The sequence below is a fragment of the Phaenicophaeus curvirostris genome, chromosome 8 (genome assembly GCF_032191515.1).
Source record: "Phaenicophaeus curvirostris isolate KB17595 chromosome 8, BPBGC_Pcur_1.0, whole genome shotgun sequence".
NCBI lineage: Eukaryota > Metazoa > Chordata > Aves > Cuculiformes > Cuculidae > Phaenicophaeus > Phaenicophaeus curvirostris.
The window spans coordinates 29,914,226-29,934,579 of NC_091399.1; the positions used below are offsets into that span (position 1 = coordinate 29,914,226).

The 20,354-nt window shown below is 42.7% G+C and overlaps 1 protein-coding gene across 1 annotated transcript; it reads left to right on the plus strand.

The window, feature by feature from the left end:
• Positions 1–1,854: 1,854 nt before the first annotated feature.
• CMPK1 (cytidine/uridine monophosphate kinase 1) lies at positions 1,855–15,868 on the plus strand. Its single transcript, XM_069863032.1, has 6 exons — positions 1,855–2,046; positions 10,598–10,744; positions 11,628–11,780; positions 12,844–12,920; positions 13,001–13,097; positions 13,575–15,868. The coding sequence occupies exons 1-6, from the start codon at positions 1,972–1,974 to the stop codon at positions 13,614–13,616; spliced, it is 591 nt and encodes a 196-aa protein (XP_069719133.1). The 5' UTR covers positions 1,855–1,971; the 3' UTR covers positions 13,617–15,868.
• Positions 15,869–20,354: the final 4,486 nt, after the last annotated feature.

Genomic DNA, 20,354 nt, shown 5'->3' on the forward strand with positions numbered 1-20,354 from the left:
TCCCCGCAGCCGGGGGGTGGGGGGGAGGGCTGCGCCAGCGAACCCTGAAGCAGAAGGGGAGCAGCCCGTGACGCTCAGGAACCGCCTCTCCTCCCGCCGCCGCGGCCGCTCCCGCCGTGCTTCGGCGCCTCCTCAGCTCACGCCGCCCGCCTCGTTCCCCGCCGCCAACGGCCGCCGCCCAATCAGAACGCGCAGCCGCCCGCGCTCCCGCCCTCCCGCCCGTCAGCCAATCAGCGCGCGGCAGGGCGAGCCGCTCGACCAATCAGAGCACGCCTCTCTCTAACGCCCCGCCCACTACCTGCCTCCAGCCAGTCGGCGAGCGCCTAAGGGAGACGGATCGGCCAATCGGCGCGCACCCGCCCCCCTCCACCCGCTTCCAGCCAATCAGAGCGCGAGTGAGGGAGCGGCTCGACCAATCAAAGCGCAGCTGCGCTCTCGATCCCGCCCCCCCACGCCGTGACAGCCAATCGGCGCGCGGGGAGGGGAACCCATCGGCGCGCGCCCGCGGGCTGAGAAACGGTCGGGGAGGCGGGAGGGGCGGCGGCGCGGTTGCCATGGTAGCGCGGGGGGCGGTGCCGCGCGCACTGATGGAGATCGCTCCTCGTATTGCCCAGGCCGGATAAAGGATGCTCGCTTGCTTCAACTCCAGAACTAGTCTTTGAGAGGTGATGCCCTGGCGTTTTCATTAGCAGCCTCCTCTACTCCAGGCTAAACAGCCCCTGTTCCCTCAGCTGCTTCCTGTAGGACTTGTTCATGGCAGGAAGCACTGTGGTGGCTTCACTGAGGCATCAAAGTAAACCGACACTGATACAAGAAATGGTTCTGTTACAAAACGTGGAATATGTTTGGTTTAAGAGAGAGTGAAGTTTCACCTAAGTAGTTTTAGTTTTTTGAAAGTCAGACAAAACATCCCTCTCTTAGCATGATTTCTTTAGAACACGTTTCCAGGCACCGTTCATTCTTTAGAATCACAGAATCACCAGGTTGGAAAGGACCCACTGGATCATCGGGTCCAACTGTTCCCATCAATCGCTAAACCATGTCCCTCAGCGCCTCGTCTACCCATCTTTTAAACCCCTCCAGGGAAGGTGACTCAACCACTTCCCTGGGCAGCCTGTTCCAGTGCCCAATGACCCTTTCTGTGAAGAATTTTTTCCTAATGTCCAGCCTAAATCTCCCCCGGTGGAGCTTGAGGCCATTCCCTCGCGTCCCTGTCCCCTGTCACTTTGGAGGAGAGGCCAGCACCCCCCTCTCCACAACCTCCTTTCAGGTGGTTGTAGAGAGCAATGAGGTCTCCCCTCAGCCTCCTCTTCTCCAGGCTAAACACCCCCAGCTCTCTCAGCCATTCCTCATAAGGCCTGTTCTCCAGCCCCTTCACCAGCTTCGTTGCTCTTCTCTGGACTCGCTCCAGAGCCTCAACATCCTTCTTGTGGTGAGGGGCCCAGAACTGAACACAGGATTCGAGGAGCGGTCTCACCAGTGCCGAGTACAGAGGGAGAATAACCTCCCTGGACCTGCTGGTCACACCGTTTCTGATCCAAGCCAAGATGCCATTGGCCTTCTTGGCCACCTGGGCCACTGCTGGCTCATGTCAGTCGCTGTCAACCAACACCCCCAGGTCCTTCTCCGCGCAGCTCTCCAGCCAGACTTCTCCTAGTCTGGAGCACTGCACAGTGCACACATTCCGTCCCCAGCTCCTGTCCGGCTGCACACACTGATGGAGGCCGCTGCCTCGCGTTGCCCAGCCTGACAGGGGCTACTCGCTCGCTCCAACTCCCTCACGAGGCCCCGGGCGCCGCTTTCCCCCCGAGGAGCGGGCAGGGCCCGGCTGCGCCTGTGCCGCCGCCGCGGGACCCGGAAGCGCTTCTGCTCGGCGGGGGCGGCTCGGCCGGCTCTGCCCCAGCGCCGCCGCTCGCTCCCTCCCCGCCCGCCGCGGTGCTGCTGCTGCTCCGCCGCCGCCTCCTTCTCGCCATGAAGCCCGTCGTCGTCTTCGTCCTCGGCGGGCCCGGGGCGGGCAAGGGCACGCAGTGCGCTCGGATCGTGGAGGTGAGGGCGGGGGGTCCGGAGGCTGCGGGACTGCACCGGTGCCTTACCGCCCCCCCCCCCAGCCCTGGTGGGGTCTGTGCCGCTCCGTGGGGCGGGAGGGGGCTGCGGGGGTCCTGCACCCGTGGGGTCCGTGGGTCGGTAGGTAGGTGGTGGGTACGGGGCTAGGTCTGTGCCGCTCCATGGGGCTGGAGGGGGGCACGGGGGTTCTGCACCCGTGGGGTCCGTGGGGCAGTCGGTGGAGGGGGGAAGGGTCACAAGGCTGGGGAGGGGGCTCTGCCGTGGGGACCGTGGGGTGTTTGGTGGGAGGGGTGCGGGACCGCGCGGGGCTCCGCGGGGCTGTGATGGGGCATCCCCATCGCCCGGTCCGGGCACTTGTGCGGCGCCGATCCCCTTGGAAAAGGCGATCAAGTAAAACGCTCTGAGCCCCATCTCCCCGTCAGCCGGAGAAGGGGTGCGGGCAGGCGGCTTAGCCAGGGGCTGGACCCTTCCCTTGGCCCCCAGCGTCCCTTTCCACCGGTGGCTCAGCATCCCGGATCCCGCATCCCGGATCCTGCATCCCGGATCCAGCATCCTGCATCCCGGATCCCGCACCCCGACGCTGTCAGACCGGTCCTGCCGCGGGGGTGGCTGCGGGGGTGCCACTCCCGTGCCTGGAGCCGGAGGCGAGGTGGCTCATGGTGGCTGGGAACACCTTAGGATCAAGGTCCATGCCTTCTGAATCTGTCCCGTAAATGTAAGAGCTCGTACGTTGCAGGGTGTTGGCTTTCTGACCCGGTGCCACGTCAGTAAGTTGTGAAAGTAAGATGTTAAAAATAAAACTAAGGTTTTATTCTATAGGAGAATTTGATAGAGGTCGAAGGGTGTCCTGACCCCATAGAAGATTAATCTTGTTCTCTTTTTTCAGATAACCTAAATTTGACAGTATAGGTCGAGAAGATGTTCTGCTAGACATTTCAGATTTTTAGTTTTCCAGATACATTTTCACGGCCCTTTAAGCTAGAACAAGTATCTAAGAAGGAATGATGAATGCTACATGGTAAAATATTGTTCTTATTAAAACCAAAAACCCAGGGGTAAGCGCATTGCATTTGGGTGGGCAATTACAGAAGTAATTAAGGCTGAAGGATTCCAAATGTGTGCATGTTGGATTTGAAACAGCTTTTTTTTTTTCTTTCTTTTTTTTTTTTTTCTTTTCCTGAGCAGTTGTATATATTTTTCTCTTTGAAAGCCTTGTGGCATCACAATTTGTCTATACTTGTGCTGAAAGAATTGACTAAACTGCAGCAATGACCATTTTTCTCAGCTGTTAGTGGAAAAAAACCCCTACAGCTACATTTTGTGTGTTGTCTGTTCTGGTGATGCCCTGGCTGTGCTATTGCAGTTTATCCGCACTGCCATTATACCCCAGTCCTCAGTGTTGTGCAACTAAGTTATGGTGAATATGGTCCAGACCGAAAACTACCGTTACGACTTTAGTTCTGAAAGATTTTAACCTCAAATTACAGACTCACATTCAAATTGGCTTATTCATTAAATTAAGTTGTGGGATGAAAGGTTCATAGTGCTCATAAATTCTTTTTGGTGAAGTCAAATTCTGCCTCTGGTGCACAGCAAACAAATGAACTTAAACTGTACAGGAATCTTGTAGGCCATCATTAATGGCTTTCACCAAACTGTTAATTGTAGCCTTAGGGCTGAAGTACCTTGTGTGGCTGCTGGCCTGCTTTTAGAGGTATAAATGCTTTTGGCTTGATAGGGCTATATAATTGGATAAAGACCACTTTATTAGGAGGCGTTCAAATGAGTCATTGCTGCTTAAATTATAGTTGCAGCTAAAAATGAAAGAAAGTTAACTTTGCTTGTACCTTATTTATTTTCTAAGCCTGGAAAGGGAAGTTCAAATACTAATAAATGTAAATTTGCTTTAATTCTGCTAATCCTGTTCACTGCATGGAAAAAAGTTACTTGAAGTCAGTGGGCTGCCAGTAGAAAGCATGTGGATCTGCTGACGGTGATGGGTGTTTTTCCTCCTCTCTTGGACACCCCTACAGAAGCCCCTGGCTAAACTTTGAGGGAGAGCGAGTCTGAGGTAGTTGAAGGGAGAGTTGAACTGATGTGGCTTGCCGGGACGCTTTAGAATAAGGTGGCGTGAACAGGGAAGCGTTGATGAAATGCAGCAGAGGTACTGGAGAGCAGCACCTTTTTTTTAAGCATGCATCCTTGGCCTGGCTCCTGGCAGTCCCCAGAGAGCCCTGATGCGGGCGGTTGAATAACCTGTATGCAGTCAGTGCTGCCTTTAGGTGGAAGGTGTATTTTTGTTTGGATTTTAAGCCCTGTTGGTGGCTTGCCAGAGAGAAAAGAGGGCTGTAGCTGAGTAATAATAAACCTCATTCATCCGTGTTGTAAATGGACTGAATGATATTAGTTTACATTTGGAATGAATCTGACCCAGTATCTTGCTGTAAATCTGAAGTTTGTGCTGAACAAAAAGTCAATATGAACTATAAATATTTCTCAGTTGCTATTCATACTGGAGATTTGGGACAGCACATCGCATGTGGAAGTCTTCCTTTGCTGAGGTTAGAACGTGGGTAACTTTAGCATTAAATGATATTATTAACAAACAAAGGGTACCTGTGTTTTGTAGAGCTATTACTACCTGGGAACAATTTTTCAAAGAGGCATTGTAATTGTTTTGCTGACTATGCTTTACATTCCCAGAGAGGGGAGGTGGCTGTCACACATTGTAGGCAAAACATGTATTTGTTAAGTACTAGCCTAAATCATAACTACTCAGTACGTGTGTGCTGGCAAAGGCATTTATTCATGCCAAATTTGGACCAAAATGGAGAAATAATTTATGGGAAGAAGATGCAATAACAAGCGGAAATAGATATTGACACAGTGTATGAAAGGGAACAGCAGGTAAGCGATTAGGTTTCTTTATCTTCACAGATAAGGTTGAAGGAGACAGCTGAACCAGGCTGGTTTTCTCCGATACAGACAGAAGGCTTGTGTGTACATTCCACAAACTCACAGAATTGTCACTGAAATGCAGCTGCAACAGAACTGCTGCTCTGGACCACTTCCTTCTATTTAAGAAGGGATGAAGCAGGATTCCCTCTTAAGTTCTTGCCCTCTCCTTTCTAGCTGTTCAGATTAATTTCTGACACCTTCCACAGCTCTGTTAGGTGGAGCTTACCATCATCTGGGACCGTTGCTGTTGTGCGAGGCAGAATATTTCAGCAGGCAGTTGAATGATGTCATTTAAATGCAGGTTCCTGCAATAACCTTCATGCTTTCCACAGTATTCGTGTCTTGTGTGACTGTGAGATTATTTTGTGTGTGTAGGACAAAATGAATGTGTTTTTTACTTCTGAACTTTGCTTATAAAAAGGTTATGGTAAAGTCAAGGGAAAAATGCATCCTCTGCGCAATGTATGCTTTCATGTACTTAAATTTGAAATCCTTATGAGCTTGCATCTTCAGGTGCTGGGAAGAATAATAACTAAATCATTTGTCTTTATTCTAAACAGGATTTGGGTTGTGGTTTGTTTGTTTGCTTGTTTTGGCAAGGTGATTCTGTAGGGATTTGGGGTGTGCAAGACACCCCTCTCTGTGTACCTAAAATAATTCAGCTCCACCACAGCCCTGTCTTGTGTGCTTGTGGTTAAATCTGAAACGACTTACACGAGGTGCCATGCTGAGCCTTCTCTTATAAGAGCATAAGTTAATATCCAAATGGAAAAAGCTGTTAAGTTGCTTTGAGGTATGTAAGGAGATTTCCTATGGTGAAGAAAGCAATGCAAAGAACTCATTGTATCAGAAACACTCTTCTGAAAGTAGGAGTAGGAGGAGATTTAGGTTTTGCTGTTGTGTGTGACATTAACTTCCTTGAAATAAAAACTTTTTCAAAATTGTTTGCTTTAAATTCAACTTCGGAAATCTTTATTTAAAGAGTGCCAAGTATTAGTATTCTACTTAGCCTTAAGTTCTCAGTTTGTTTTTTTTTAAATTTAAGTTTTTATTTATGAACTTTGGAGAACAGTCATTTAGTTGTGCTCCCTCAAGATTTATCCCTATGTGCTTCCATTTTGCAGAGCAGTGGGCATGGAGTGTAGACTTTCCCAAACGTACTGGTTGCTTATTTTTGAGCTTAGAGTTCCTGAAGCACTGGGGGACTCTGTTTGTCCCCTCCTTCCCTGAGGGCACTGTCAGTGGGATCTTCTTTGTGCATTTTGCTTTGTTAATGTGGTGTTTTGTTTGTTTTTCCTCCCCCAGAGGCAAGAACATATTTCAAATGAAGAAAATGTCTTCTATTTTTTTTTATTGGAGTAAGCACACAGAGTATCTGTTACTGCACTGTAGTTTGTACCCTGGCGTTTTAATTCTGTGTGCTAACTGCTGATAGGACAGACGAAAGCTTTTTTAGGTTAAAAAAATGTGGAGACTGCAGGCTTTGACATGTTCTGGTTTTATTTGAACTGGTTCTTGAACGGTTTCTGTAGCAAATTTCAGTTGTTTATTAAGGTTGCCCAAGATATGACAGGTCAGAACTAGGGCAATAAAAGTTTGTATTTTATTTGTTTAGATCTTAAGCCGTGTGACTTTCATTTTCAGAGTAATGATGATAAGCCAAGATAGGAGTCAAGGTCAAAGTAGTAATTTGTGTTTCTCTTGCTTTTTCTTGGCTTCTGCTCACTTAGGGAAATCTCAAGCTGTGTGTTTAGCGGAGGGATGTGTTGCTGGACCACACAGGGCTGAATCAGAAATAAACCTTGTCCCCCTGGAAAGCTGGCTGTGCGCTCCACAGATCTTTCCTCACTGCCTGGAGAAGATTGCCAAAGCAGACAACGTCTTAGTCGAGTGTGACACGTATATGACTCATGAATTTTCAGTCGTATTCATCTATTTATTGTTTTACTGAACACAAAAGATCTTCTGTGTGCAGAGTGGGAATTGCAGATCCTGTCTGACAGAAGAAAACTACACGTGGCTGTAGGACAGGGGAGAGAAGGGCATCCCAGGGTGACTGCAGTCATGGGTTGTGATTTGGGGATGTGAAGCACACAGCTTGCATGTCCCAGTTTGTCCTGCTGAGTGACAACTGATTTACCAGGCCACTGTGAGACAAAAAAGTGAGCAGTGTTTTACAGCGACTCCATATACTGCTGCTAAGCGCTGTTCTGAGTAACACCTCTGTGGTGGGAGTGATGGAAAATTGAGCTTACCTTTCCATGGCACTGTGATTTTTTGTATTGTTTTGTTTTATTTTTTTTTTTTTTGAAAGCAAAGGAGGAAGGAGTTTACAGTGGTACTGAAGGTGGCTGATTCCTATTTTTTTATTCACAGTTAACTTTTGTAAGAGATTTGTATTACGGTTCTCCAAGTATAAAACCAGTTTTAAAAATAACAAGAACTTGTATAATAACTTACTGATATAATCTTTTTTTTTTCTTCTTGTAGAACAGCATGCCAGTCCTCTAGCACAGCAGAAAACATCAACCCTGCAAATAAGTTTTGGAGGAGTTAATTCTGTATTTTCTTTTTTGCTCAGATTTTGGGTGCTGGGCTGCGAGTATTTGGATTTTTTTTTTTAACCTAGTTTCTATTTCAAGAATAGAACGATTCTATTCTTCCTTTCAGTCTGGCTTTATGAGTCTGGCATATATGTGTCCTTCAAGAACTGGAGAAACTGCTTTTTCATTGTTTGGCTGCCACAGTCCTGCTGCCTTTCTTAATTTGGAGGAGAAGAATTAAGCACTAATAGCATCAAGTCACGTTCTGGGGATTGCATCAAGATGTGCTTGGCGCTGCTGGAAAGTCGTGCTGGCACAATGCAAACCTTGGCAGGACACAGGAGTGTTTTGCCCCATTTTTTTTGTGCAGTTACATCACAGTCCTTTTCATGAGCTCTTGGGGATGTGACGATTTTCCCCAATTCAGGACATTTGCAGAGGGCTTATCTCGCTTGAGATGAAAGAATTTGTGCCTTGTATGTGTTGATTAAAACTGGCAAGAGTAGTGTGAGCGCTGCATCTCTGAAGCCTTCTGTGTATGGAGCAGCAGCCAAACCTTTCTTTGTGCTTGTTTGCATTGTTTAAACCGATGTGTTTTCTTTGGCTCTTGACTCAGTGCAGTTAACAAATAGATGTTTTGCCCCTGAAGGAGAGGTTTGTTTTTCTTATAGCCTGGTTAATCCATTCTGAAGGTTACTCTAGAATACAATATACTATTATCTAAAACGAGTCTATTTCTACAACAGCACTTTAAAACACTTTTACTTTCCTGTTCAGCTGTTAAAGCCTGTTTTAGTTTGCTGTTTCAAAAGACAGAGAATTCCAAAAATTGTCTGACTCAATTTCGTTTTCATGCATGAAAAGGGAAATGCCAAGGAAAATTAAATGGTTTGGTAATCCTCTAAAACCTAAGGGATTATATTTTCCTCCTGTTTTCTGCTTTGTAGATACTTGATGTTAAAAATATCATCATTCTTTAACTTTAGCACAAAGAACTACATGTTAATTTAGGGTTCAGCAGAGTAAGGATTCTTGCATATAAGGAAAGATTTATTTTGGTTTATGGCTTCTGTAGTTCATAGTTCATATATATATTTGCAGTTAAATAGGCATAGCCAAATACAATGCACATTAAGCAGGAGTACAGTGAGCTTACAGAAGATGTTTGTGGGGCTTTTTCTTTGCAGTTGTTTACAGCAAAATCTTGCTTTTTTTTTTTTTTGCCAGCTGTGTAGAGTTTTGGAGGTCTAGATTATTATATACCTTCTTAAACTATGACTACGGCAGAAGTGTCCAAGGCCAGGTTGGATGGACCCTTGAGCAGCCTGGTCTGGTGGAAGGTGTCCCTGCCCATGGCAGGAGGGTTGGAACTGGATGATCTTTAAGGTCCCTTCCAACCCAACTCTTTCTATGATGATTCTGTGTTTCTAACTAACTGCCCATGCTTTTGTGACTAAAATTGGAAAGCAACTGAAATGCTTTTAAAGTCATTTAGTGAATTGTGTAATATTCCTGTTGTACTTGGTTCAGTAGCCAAGTTTTTAAATCCCAAGTTCACAGCTTTTAAAAGTATGTAGTCATATTATTGTGCTGCTCAGACACCTTTTTTGAAATCTGCTTTGGATGTTATTGCAGCCAAGATGATGATAACCCTAAAGTTTTTTTTGCTGCTGCTTTTGTTTTGTGTAAAAACTTTAGGATGAGTATGTATAGATGGTGTACTCTGGTTTGGGTCTATAGCTACCTTAGATAATTGTCAAGGAGATGTCTTTATTGCACGTTTTTCTGGACTGCATTTGGTTAAGAAGCATAGTAAGCTTGGTTAGTTTCCCTGTGGTGTTAGATGAGCTGAAGAAATGATTGCTTTGTGCTCTGAAATTTCCTTTATAACAATGTGTATCTCTTTGGTAAGAATTTATTTGTATTTATTTATTTGTATTTATTTGCACTAGGTGTCTATTTATGATGATAAATGCCTGAGAAATTCAAGCATAATAATTACTTTTGAATGGTATTTTGCACTAGCAACTTTTTTTTATATGTAGTTTGAGGTGAAAGAAAAGAGTGATGGTGTTTGCCGTTTTCCTACATATTGATACCGAATTGATAAATTAGGACCTGATCTCTCTGCTCTCTCTGTTTCCTGTGCACGGCGTGACAGGGTGGTACCCAGTGTAGCTATTTAGCTTTGTCTGCCACATCATCGTTATGAGAAAGCGCTAGTTTTCCCTCAAGGGCTGCCTGCTGAGTTTGTCAAGTTCATCCCAGGGGAGGACGTGGCCAGGGCTGGATTTGGAGGGTTTGTAGCTGCTGTGTTAGATGCAGAGTTACAAGCGATCTGGCCAACGTAGAGGAGGAAGTTGGTGCCAGAACCACAACGGGAACATAAGGATTTCTGACTCGTACTATGTTTAGTACGAGTCAGAAAACATTCCTCCAGCTCCAAAGGACCTGGAATTGCCTTGGTGTTTTTCTTTAAAAGCAGGTAATTAGATGAAATTACAAACCTGTTGTGTATACATAGCAAGGAAAGGCACTAACTTTTTTGCTTCTTAAATTAAGACTTGAGCTGGTAACTGATAACATCTTAAAATTTTAAGTAGTTGAGGTGTTAGGATGGGATGTAGCTTGTATCTAGTATCTAGTCTGGTGATTGTTAAATGTCTCGTTGCACAGTGTAACATTTCAAGAAGTGTTTTCAGGACTTTGAGACAGTCCCGTTTCCAAATATGACAAAATTACCTCTGAAAACAGGACAAAAATACAATAAATACGAAAAAATACTAAGCAAAGCCCTGTCAAGCATTTTACTGAAGAAGCCCTCTACTGCTGTGCTTTCCGTGCGTACCAAGTGTGCTGTGTTTTTAGATTACGCACTGAAGATGAATTAGATCTGTCACTAGCAAAATGCTATTCCCTGTGTTTTTCTGCTGTGATGGTAAGATAAATATGATTAACATTGTTGGCCGATGTTAAGTTTGCACATGTACTAATTCAGGGGAGTCTATTTCTGTTTGTTTTGCACGTTTCAGAAATACGGTTACACACACCTTTCTGCTGGTGACCTCCTTCGAGATGAACGGAAAAGGCCAGGCTCACAGTATGGAGAACTCATTGAGAACTACATAAAAGAAGGAGAAATTGTACCAGTTGAAATAACAATCAGCTTGCTGAAGAGGGTAAGGAAAGGGCTATTTTCTTGCTGGTTTACTCTTGCAGAATAAGCGATAGAGCGATGACTGTATTCTGGAAGAGCTGCCTTCCCTCTTGCGTATCTCGTATGAAACAGCAGCCGTGTAGGTGCACGTCGCCTACTGGGCTTCTCTTAGCAATTACTTATGTTTCTTTCTGGCTGGTTGAAGGGCAGTAGGTGATGGCCTCTGATAGCTGTGGAAATGTGAGAATGGATTAGGGTTTTTTTGTTTTATTAGTAGCTCTAGGGAAATCAGTGAAACTCTGTATTTTGTATTTCCCTTAACTGGCTTTTGAACTTCGAGGTCAGTTCAGGCATATTTGACTGAAGACTAGAGGCCTTGAAGGTACTAAGTCTCATAAAACTAAGTTTTATGAAAAGAGATAGCCAGGTGAAGGAGTAGAGCACCTGCTAATGTTCCTGTGGAAGGAAATGCTCCAGCCTCTATCCTTATTAGATGTCTGGGGAAACAACCAGCAGTATCTCCTTTGAGACAGGAAAGGCTTCTCTCGTTCATGGCACTTCATTTATCTGGAGTTTTTCCATTCGAATTTGCTCTAGATCAAGGATGTTTTGGCATCTTATAATGTAACAGTGCTTTCCAGTATATTGTAGAAAATCAACTTTAAAAGCTGAGATTGTGTGTTATGAAATTTTTGAACTTTATGAAATAGTGAATTCAGTTTTTTTGAAGGTTGTATTGGGGCATAAGTGAATTAATTAGCATGCATTGAAGGTGAAACTAAAATATATTTTGTAAATCTGCAATAATCTTCTCAATTTACCATGTCAACATTTTGGGGGTAATTTAGGTAGTAGATAAATGCTTGTATGTGCAGGAGATGATGAATTGAATTCTCTTTTATCAGGCTATGGATCAAACAATGGCTGCCAATTCCCAGAAGAACAAGTTCTTGATTGATGGATTTCCCAGGAATGAAGATAATCTTCAAGGCTGGAATAAGACTATGGATGGAAAGGCGGATGTTTCTTTTGTTCTCTTTTTCGATTGTGACAATGAGGTAATGAAGCGTGTTATTCTGTAACTTCCTTTCTCACTATATTGTGCGAATCGCTCAATAACAGCAATAAAACTGTCAGGTAGTGGATGGACCAGTGTAGGAGTAGAAAACTTGGTCTGTTGAGTTTCAAGGATTTTTTGGCAACTTGTTTTTGCAGGTGAAAAACTGCATTGTTTTGAAATAGCAGGCTGCTAATTGCACTTGTTATAATCGTGCAAATAAATTATGTCAAATAAGTGCTTCAGACAACTGTACTCTTAAGGGAAATCTGTGAAAACTTTAAATACATGATACAAAATTATTTGGTTAATTTCAGAAAACAGTGCTCTGTTTACTCTTGGTAACTGTCCTTTAGTCCAAAATGAACTTGATAGCAATGTCTGCTTTAATTCTAAAGTGCTGGCAGCAACAGGCTTAACTCTCTTAGTTATGAGCCATGCTATAGGATAGCCAGTAATCAACGTTGTATTCAGCAAGTCATTAAATTACAAGGGCATTTTGACAGTGATAGAGTGTATTCATTTAATAACTGCCATGATATGCTGTCTTTTTAATGTGTCAGTAACCTTGAGGCATAAAAACTGATATGAGAATCCCAGCACCTTAAGCTGGCTTTCTTCCTTTTACCCTTTTCCCCAGTTTCCACAGAAATTGTTACTTTTTTTTCATATTTGAAATTATTTTTAAGAAGTGTGATTATTTTTTTCTCTTTAAAAACTTAGGTTAAATTAATTTTTTCACTTGGTGGGTTGTTAGTTTCAGGGTTCTAATTTTTTCACTAGATCTGAACATAGACTACATTACCTACATGATCTTCTGGATTTTCTTTACTATGGTATTTAAAATGTGGCTAGACAAGGTGCTCGGGGATATGGTTTAGTAGTGCACAGGTACAGTTTGAGCTTGATGATCTTAAAGATCTTTTCCAACCAAATGACTGTGTGATCTGGAAAACATTTTGCGTGCCAGGCCTATTTAGATTTTCAGGGTTTTTGCTGTGTTCCACTTCTAAGATAGCACCTTGTGTTCTCAGTTGTAATCATCCTTTTGATGTTTTTTGTAGATATGTATTGGCCGCTGTCTTGAAAGAGGCAAGAGCAGTGGTAGGAGTGATGATAATCGAGAGAGTCTGGAAAAGAGGTACTATCTTCAAAACTTTTAATTTCCCTTCTGTTTATATTTTACTATGTAATGCTTTTTTCCTTTGTGCTTCCTCCTAGAATTAATACCTATTTGCAGTCTACTAAGCCTATAATAGACTTGTATGAGAGAATGGGAAAAGTCAGAAAAGTGGATGCCTCTAAATCTGTTGATGAAGTAAGTACATAAGGCAAAAAAAATTATACGGTGACAGGGTAAATATTTTTGGCGTTCTTTTGAGTTGTGTGTATGTGTGGTTAGTGTGCTAATTAGGCAGTGATGTTTATTACTGAGGCAGGCTGTGGAACTCTCATTTTGACTCTTGAAGAACTGATTAAGATGGGAATAACTTGAAGAAATCAATTAGTTCCGCTTGAATGCTAGTGGGACTAAACACATTTTCAGTGATTGCGTTTAACAGTGCCTTGTCTTTTTCACTTTCATGAGCTTTTGCTTTTCTGAAGTAGTATTGCTTTTCTGTCTCAGTTTCCCAGAATTTATGCCAATTTTACTATTAAAGAATTACTGTGGATGTTCTTAGAAAAAAACTGTATATATTTTTAAACACTGTCAGTTCTTGTGCGTGGTGGTTTAACTTGAAGAAACTGTGGGACTAACACTTCATAAAATTAACGTTTTTCTCTCTTTTTTTAGGTTTTTGAAAAAGTTGTACAAATTTTCGACAAAGAAGGCTAATTCACAGCTTGAAAGTTTGTTTAAACTTGTGCTTGAATCTTGCTTGAATAGCTGCTACTGCAGTCCACTCTTTGTAATTGTTTTAAAAGATTTTTTTATTGTTTTTCACATATCTAGTGATGATTGGAAAAGCAGTTGATTACAAATGGATCTGTTTTTTAAATAGGTAATAACTTCTTGTGGCTATAGTGTACAAATTTCAGGGATCTGTGTTAGTGCAAGTTCAGTTACACAGCAAAACCACGGTTAAAACATCTCTGAGGAGACTATTTATTGTTTCACACTTCTGTGCCTGTCTTGGGTAGCCGTTCTTATTCCTCATTGTCATACACCTTTTTTTTTTTTTTTTTTAAGGGTCGACTAAACAGCAGAATTAAGCAATGAGAGACCCTTTTCCCCTTATTTTTCAGATGCTTGGACCAAATTTAGCAGATATTTTTCAGAGTATAATTTTGTCACAAAATTCCCTGTTGTCCCCAAACCTCAATTCTGTAAGTCAAACCACAGTTAATATGAGAATCTGTTTTAGCAGTTCTCACAAAACTATTTAATATACTGTCCAGTAATGGACGTACAAAGTACTTTACGGAAATTGGTGCTTCCATATGACTCTGGATGTAAACCGTCTCGTGAGTTATTGAGTACCTGGATGACATGGCCCTGGGCTTTACCTTGTCTTCATTCACAAAAGATTAAGAATATAATTTCAAAGTCAGGTCAAAGTATTTCCATACTCATTTATTTTTAATGATAGTTATATTCTTAATTATAGCATGGTCTTCACGAGATGGCCAAACTCTTAAATAGTGTACAATAAGCAAAATCTTGCAACAGTTCTGTCTTTTGTAACAAGTGGAAGGGATTTTCTGTATTATTATTGAAATACTGTGTTGCTGAATGCTTTAAGGTTTGTTACATGGGGAAACATTTTTATGGTTAAACTAGTGAATTTGTTTCCCTAAAATTGTATATTTTAATAGCTGTTTGTTTGAAAAGATTGTAGATTATTGCACTTCTGTTATGATGCGGTCAGCTGAGGGGAATATACCTGCAGAAAACTGTTTCATTCCCTTAATAAATTGGATCTTGCTTCATCACGTTCTCTTGAATGAGCCAAGTATAGTCAGCAGCAATAGTTGGGATAAGCAGATAACTAGTTGAAACAAACGGATTTAAGTGTTTGTACAGATGTGGTGTAATTCTGCCTTTTGTTTAAAGTAACCTTTTCACTCCCCTATACTGTATGCATAGGTCTGTGGGGGCCCAACCGTGCATTCCTTGCGTGCTCTGAGCTTTCAGTGAAAAAGGCTCCGTAAGACTTGAAGATGAGCATTTTAACTAATTTTAGCGATAGAGTGGTTCTTCCTACATTAACTGACACTGTTCGTTTATGATATGTTAATAGATGTTGCAAACTGCAAGGAACTGCAATTTGAAAATCCTGGGGTTCAGCTTTTCTTTATTGTTTACTTTCTCTGTTTAGGAAAAGCTTTAAATTAAGCCTAGCTTCTAATTAGAATCAGACATGTTGGTCCTCATCCTGCAATCTAATCTGCACAGGCAGATTTGTATTTGCATGAATTCTCATCTTGCTGAGGTTCTTGAGGCTGCTGGACTGGCGAGGAGGGGGGTACAGAAACAAAGAATAAACTACAGTATCTTTTTCAGTGTGGTAGGAGCTCAAACAATGGACTGAACACAAATAGCTGTTTACTACTACAGAACATATGGACCATGACTGCTTTTTTAAGTGTGCAAGGCTAATTCTTTTGCTTTATGAATCCCACCCCTCTCCCACCTACCCCCCAAAAAGAAATAATGTACTTTAAATCTTACTGTATAAGTGTGCTGACATAGGATAGGATCCAGCAAAACTGTGTGTTTTGATATGAAGGTTAGAATCAGGGTTTTTTCAAAAAGACTTCAAACAGGATTCTTTAATCTAATTAGAGAGATTTAATTCTCTTTTGTTTGTAAGTATACTGGTTTTTACAAGTTCTGTTCAGAATAGAGTATCTGTTTTCTCTCATCATATACTTTCCTGGTTACTTAAATGCTGAAACAAAGAAAACCATTTGGAGCAAGTTTTTAGGCAAAAACAATGTTTTGGCAATATTGAACTTGGAGTGGATTGTAATGTCTGTGCAAGAACGAGATTTTTTTGTCATTTTATTTATTGTAAATGCCATTAAACGTGTTACCAATTCTTTCAAGTTGGACTTATGATTGAAATAAAGATTAAAGGCACTGTGCCAGTGTGTTGTGTCCATTTAGCAACAAAACTGTACAAAGAATTTGAGGAGATTCAATAAATAAACTTTGTTCTGTGGCTTAGTAAGAGTGCTTGGCTTACAGTTATCTGTCACAAGCCATATTTTTCATGTATACCTGTCTATATAAAGTTTGTATTTACTGATGCTAGATAGTTGCATGGCCTCATGCCACCAGGTATGTGCATGAAAGTTCAGTTTTCATCATCAGAACTCAAGTTCTGAAGACCCTGTTCAGCACAGGGTAAGACAAGGAAATGCCTGTGGAATTGGTACCTTTTCTTGATTATAGAGGTTTATCAAATGACTATTTGTATAGTTGCGCAGTGGTAATTTATTTGGCGCGTCTGTGAAAGAAGGGGGACTTGAAGTGGACTAAGAAACACAAAGCTGTTGGAGATCCCTTTTGCCTTGATTCCTCATGCTTCCTTGCTCAATCACCGGCTGATTTTCCTGTAGGAAAGCAGGTCATGCTTATGTGCTGTGCTTGAGGCTGTGTTTTTAAAGGAGATCGGCAGAGTATAATACTCTTTACAAAAAAACCTGAGAGGTTGCCAGGCTTATTTTGAAATAAGTCTTCACATTTTGCGTACAGGTGTGTCAGAAAATGAGTTGTTAATTCATATATTGGTTTCCAGTAAACAACATGTTCAAATCGAAACCTTACTCTGGAAAGATTGGCAGAGCGGTTCTGAAAGGGATGAGGAGAGTGGAGGATTTTCCAGCAGTGGCAGGTATCGTTCTGCTGGTAGAACTACATAGACGTAGCTGAAACTTTATCCTGAGGTTGTAGCAGCTCCTTGGAGACCGACTGACAGGGGCAAGGCTCTGGTAGCCTGCCCCAAAGCAAGCTTTCCACTCCCACAAATGGGAGACTTAGAATAGAAATTCCCTGCCTAAAAGATGTGTGTTTGATGGAGTGGGGGCAAGTGAAGACCGTGAGCACGCAGCTGAGGATCGCCCCAGTGGAAGATACTCCCCACTAGCAAGTTTTGCTCATGAAGAGATGGTTCATGACAGTTTTCCAAGGTCTTGTGCAAAATGCTGCGTCTTACAACAGTGAGAACATCTTTGTGCTGCTGCCCGGGCTGAACAGGGAGAATGGGAGAGTTAAATGGAAAAAAAATCTCAGTTCAGGCTGGAGCTGCCAACTGTCGTTACCGATTGGCAGTTTCTAGCTGCCAGCATTTAGGAAAGTTGCAGCTTAGGGGATTACTTTTCTGCTTAGTTTGAAGCCTTCTGCTTGGGGAGGAGGAACAACAGGTTATTTTTTCAAGGTGTGGTGCAGCAGGACCTGGAGAGCAGGCATCTCAGGGCTGCATTCTCGCCACAGTCCAAAGATCCTGGGGTTAACAGCTAGTAATGAAAACCACAAGATGATGCAAAGGATTCAGCAAATCAGGTAACAAAGGAGACAGTTAAAAAAATACTAAGACTTTTGGTTTCATATAGCAACAATTCTCACCCTCTTTTCATCTGCAGACCTTCATAAATCTTCCAGTGGAGGCAGGTGGGCATAGATGAATTTAATCTTGCTGCTCTGCTATTTTTTATGGATTGCTTTGTTTAAGAAGGTAGTTTTCAGCCTATGGTCTGTAGACTATTTCTGTTGCTAACAATAGGTGTCTATTGAGTATTCTAATCTGCTCAGCTGATATATTCTCTGTCCTCTTTGATTTCTGCCTTTGAATGTCTTTTCCTTACCTCTCTGAATTGCAGATGCTGTTTGGGATGGGGAAGGGGATTCTCTTGCCAATCTCTGTGTGCCTTGCAATAGAAACAAAATCTTCTAAATACCTTCAGTTGAAGCAATTGGAAGCTGTTTCTGCCAGCCAGCTTTGGTGTGTAATTTGTTACAAAACTGATGTAAGCACGTTGTGCTTTCTTTTTTTCCCCCAACGGGTGTATTACCTCTGCTCTTTGCTCCTATGTGAGTGAGATCAGATGTATCCGACTTGCTCTGGCACAGTGCTTAGCAGCAGTTGCATGAAAAAACTTCTTGATCGCTAGTTGTTAAACTAGCAGTGACCTGTTATGCTTCAATGGAAACAAGTGAGATGATTGAGGAGGGGAGGAAAGACGCTTAAAGAAGCTCAGTCAATTCTGCTTCACGAGTCAGACTTCAGCTTTAGATCCATATCTGTTCTGCACAGCAGCAATGCTTCTATTTAGTCTCACTATTTCATGATTAGAAATTCATGCAGAAGCATTCCCTGCCTAGAAATTGCCCATCTCCCCTCATTGACTCTGCCACCTTGAATTCCAGGGGTTGCGGAGACAGGAGTTTGTCTTCAGTGTAAAGCTGTAGAAGCTACGCTGGCCAGGATGAAGACAAATTGAGCTGTGCTTGTGAAGAACGAGGCGCACGGCTTATTTCACTGTGGGCAGTAATGCCAGGCTATTTTGTCATCCTGGTTTATAACTGCACTCAGGCAGTAAAGCAGAAATTTTCTTTCCCCTCAACTGCTTGGCAGAAACCTTGCTTTTGTTTAAAGTGCTTCTTAAGCACTGTGCAAACCATTCAGTCCTAAACCAAATACCAGTCTGAGTTGGGCTTTTTCTTTCCAATTTACAAATAGGAGGGTTTGGTTTAGCTTCTTGTAATAGCAGTGAGACAACTCCTAGAAAATGCTGGCGCCATCCTAAAAGATATTATCTGCTTTATTCTGGAGGGCTTTTTAGCACAATGCAGTTTCTTCATGATAAGAAATGGCAGAGGTTGCTGTGCAACTAGCAGAGTGTAATGATATGTGGATGGTAAGTGGTATCTTGTACAACTTTTGTGCTCAGCATGCAATTTTATTTAGTGCCGTGAGATGTGAAAAGAGATTTTTTTTTAGGATAGATTCTCAATTGGATCAAGTTTTAGGAGTGAAGCTTAATCTGTTGTGTAGATCTTCAGGGACAATCAGGGTGTATAAAGGTGTTTGGAAGATGTACTACGCAGTGGTCCTGTTTCCTGACTGAGCAGAGAGCTGTCTCTTTAGGTTGCTGTTCAGGGTGTTACTACTATTGTTATCTTAATCCAGGACCAGCTGAAGTCCCCAGCTGTCACCACCACGTATCCTGAAAACCAAGTTAAATTCTAACCGAAATACCTCTGTCCTTGTCTGAATACCTTCTCTGGTTTCATAGAATCGTGGAATAGTTTGAGTTGGAAGGGACCTTAAGGCTTATCCAGTTCAAATCCCCCAGCCATGGACAAGGATGCCCTCCCACTGGATCAGGGTGCTCAAAATCCCATTCAACCTGGCCTTGAGCACCTCCAGGGAAGAGGCATCCATGAGTCCTCTAGGCAACCTGTGCCTCACCACCTTTACAGTAAAAAATTCTTCCTGATATCTAATCTAAATCTCCTCTCTGTCATTTGGATATGATGGTGATCATCAGTGCCTTTGTTTCAGGGGAAGGACTGACACAGTCTGGAGTTAAGCTTCTGCCCTGCCTCACACTCCGCACACACAAACCTCTGTGAGAGAGTGATGCTTTGTGGGAGCTGTGGTGTCTTCCTTGCTTCCATTCTCCTTTCTAGGCCACGCATCCTGGATGGACAAGATTTCCCAAGGTATAATAATAGATCCTTACCCCAAGAGGCGAGTTGGTAGCTGAACCATGTGACATAGAGAACAACAATGGTATGAAACATCCTGAATGCATTTTTCAAATGAAAGTCTAATCAACGGCAACATTTTTGCTGGGTAATCAGAATGTCCATGGAAAGCAGAAAGAGGGATAATTTTGCTATGTTCTTTCTAATTTAAAATTTTCTGCGGAAAGAAAGTGCATTTGACCACTTCCTTGAGACAGAGAGCTCAGGATTTTAAGAGCTGTTCCTGAAGCAAGCATTGCATTTGGCTCACCATGTGTGACATCTTGTAAAGCATCCCTGGACTCTTGGATGCTGTTCTTTCCAGCGAGAGCAGATTGCTTCCAGCAATAAACATCCCACAAAATTATGTATGTTCTCTAAGAAAAGTACCAAGATCTTCTGCTAATTGCAAAAATACATAATGGATGCCTTCAGCATCTGTTATTTATTCTCTAACCAGCTTTCATCCAAAAGTAACCTTTAAACAAACATTAAGATTGGGTAGTGTGACTGTTCCAATATGTGTCACGCGTCTACACCCTCCAGTTTAATTATGCTTGAAACGTATATTTATAGATGACTTCTAGTGAGAGGGAGAAGTTGTTAATACCTCCAGCTCAGAGATCTTTACAACCTGGAGAAGATGATCCTCGATGCTGGAGCCAAAACATGTCTTGAGCATTTATTTAGCTGTGCTCTTTTCCTAAGCCCAGCAGAGGATTTTGTTCACACGACAATTGCTTCAATCAACCACAAGGTGGGGTGCAAGGCTCGCAGAGTGGAGGATGCAGCTTGAAAGTGTCATTCATAGGCTGTACAGTGTTTCTCGTGTATTGAAAGACTTTGTTTTTAACAAAAAAGCACGCTTTAAAGAAAAAA